This window comes from Penaeus vannamei, chromosome 3, assembly GCF_042767895.1.
Source record: "Penaeus vannamei isolate JL-2024 chromosome 3, ASM4276789v1, whole genome shotgun sequence".
Classification (NCBI taxonomy): Eukaryota; Metazoa; Arthropoda; class Malacostraca; order Decapoda; family Penaeidae; genus Penaeus; species Penaeus vannamei.
The window spans coordinates 29,357,625-29,359,696 of NC_091551.1; the positions used below are offsets into that span (position 1 = coordinate 29,357,625).

Consider the following 2,072-nt stretch of genomic DNA (forward strand, 5'->3'; position numbering starts at 1 on the left):
ATATTATTATTATTTCTATTGTCAATATTAGAATGAAAATCATTATAATAGAGTTAATTATTGCTATTATTGCAGTAATTATAAAAGATATCATTATAATTATCATTTTATTATCATTATTGTCATTATCATCATAATTATCATTATTATTGTTAGCAATAAGGGAATTATCATGAAAATCATCATAATTACCTGAATTAATGTTAAAATCATCAGAATTATCATTTAAAAGCGAAAAGGGTTTTTATTAGTTTTAGCCTTGATTTAATTATAAATGGACTCTATGATTATTATCATCATTATTGTCATTATTCTTATGATTATCATCATTATAGTCATCGTCATGATTATCGTAATTATCATTATCATTGCAGATATAATGATTATTATGCCAATTATTGCTGTTATTTTCATCACTAACTATTTTTATAATGATAATAACAATAATGATAATTTTAGAAATAATAATGACAATAATACTCATTATAATAAACATAATAATGATATTATTATTTCTAGCCTCATTAATTAATTAGTTAATTATAGCTATCATTGCAGTAATTATCAAAATTATCATTATAATCATCATTTTATTATTGTTATAATTTTTATTATTGTCATTATCATCATAATTACCATCATTATTGTTAATGATAAAGGAATTATCATGAAAATCATGATAATTACCTGAATTAATCTTAAAATCATCATAATTATCATTTAAAAGCGAAAAACGTTTTTTTTTTTCCTTTCTCTCAAAGGGTATGTAATACGCTAGATTTTGCCGTTTTCGACTTTTGGGATTTTATTAGTTTTAGCTTTTATTTCATTATAAATGGACTCTATGATTATTATTATCATTATCATCATTATTGTCATTATTCTTATGATTATCATCATTATAGTCATTATAGTCATGATCATCATTATTATCATTATCATTATTGCAGTTATAGTGATTATGCTAATTATTACTGTCATTTTCATTGTAGCGGTTTCTGATTGGCCATCAATCTAGAACCGCACCTGACCTGTGATTGGCGGACCCCTGCTTCGGGACCGCCCTAATCGGCCGAGCTAACATCGCTGGTCAGGTACTTAAGCCGCCGGACCTGAGGTGGAATCATCATTCGCCACACGACTGCTGACCTAACATTACTTGTGCTAGGCTCATTAACAATAAAGAGATAAAATCCAGTTTGGTTTCTTAACCTCCACACTGGTGACCCTCGGAGTGACCCAAGTTTTTACACAAGATGTCAGCAACACACAGGACGCTACCAGTCTGCTCTCTGGCCAGCCTGCTGGAATGGTTTTTTCAAGTGGAGCAGGAATTCCTGCTCAGGAACATCACCACCCAGACCACTAAATTCCGCCTACTGGTCACTAACCTCCCGCCAGAACTACTTCTGACCGTCGGCGACCTCCTGAATGATCATCGGTGCGCCACTTACGACGAGCTTAAGGAGGCCATTCTTAGGCGAGCAGCACCTAACCCTCTGACCGCGTTAAGCTCCTTCCTCTCGTCTGACGCCGCGGACAGCCGTACTCCCACAGTAATCCTTCACCACTTTCAGCGCCTCCTCACCCGCATCGGCACGACGCTCCCACCAGACGTCATGCGCTCTCTCTTCCTCAAGCGGCTGCCCGCTGATATCCAGCAAATCCTGCTGGTGTCAGATGCCCCATTGGATCACCTTGCCCTAAAAGCCGACGCGATGCTCACAGCTAGGGCACCCACACCGTCAAAAGCGACAGTCTAACGCAACCACCACCTCCGCCGTGACGTTGGGATCCCTTGCAGCTCACGTCGCCACACTATCCGAGGCTGTGCAGAAGATATCTACACAGGAACGCTCTCGCTCCCGGCCTCGCTGTCGCACCCCTTCGCCGCCACACAGTGACCGGGACTTCAGGCGCTCTCTACCGCCTAACCGCCAGCCTCGCTTCCGCGCTCCTGCACCGCCGCTCAAAGATTGGAGAGTACCGCGGAAACTGGGCGCGCCTATCTTTCGCGGATCTCGGAGGCGTTTATTGTACGTCCGAGATGCCTCCTCCTCTCTACGTTTCCT

The 2,072-nt window shown here is 39.5% G+C and overlaps 1 protein-coding gene across 1 annotated transcript; it reads left to right on the top strand.

The window, feature by feature from the left end:
- The first annotated feature begins 1,256 nt into the window (after positions 1-1,256).
- On the top strand, positions 1,257-1,763 carry LOC138859765 (uncharacterized). Its single transcript, XM_070115842.1, has one exon. It carries the CDS (start codon positions 1,257-1,259, stop codon positions 1,761-1,763), a length of 507 nt encoding a protein of 168 aa, XP_069971943.1.
- The last annotated feature ends 309 nt before the right edge of the window (positions 1,764-2,072 follow it).

Excerpts from the sequence above, each read along its gene's own strand:
- LOC138859765 (XM_070115842.1), top strand. The coding sequence starts at position 1,257 with ATGTCAGCAACACACAGGACGCTACCAGTCTGCTCTCTGGCCAGCCTG.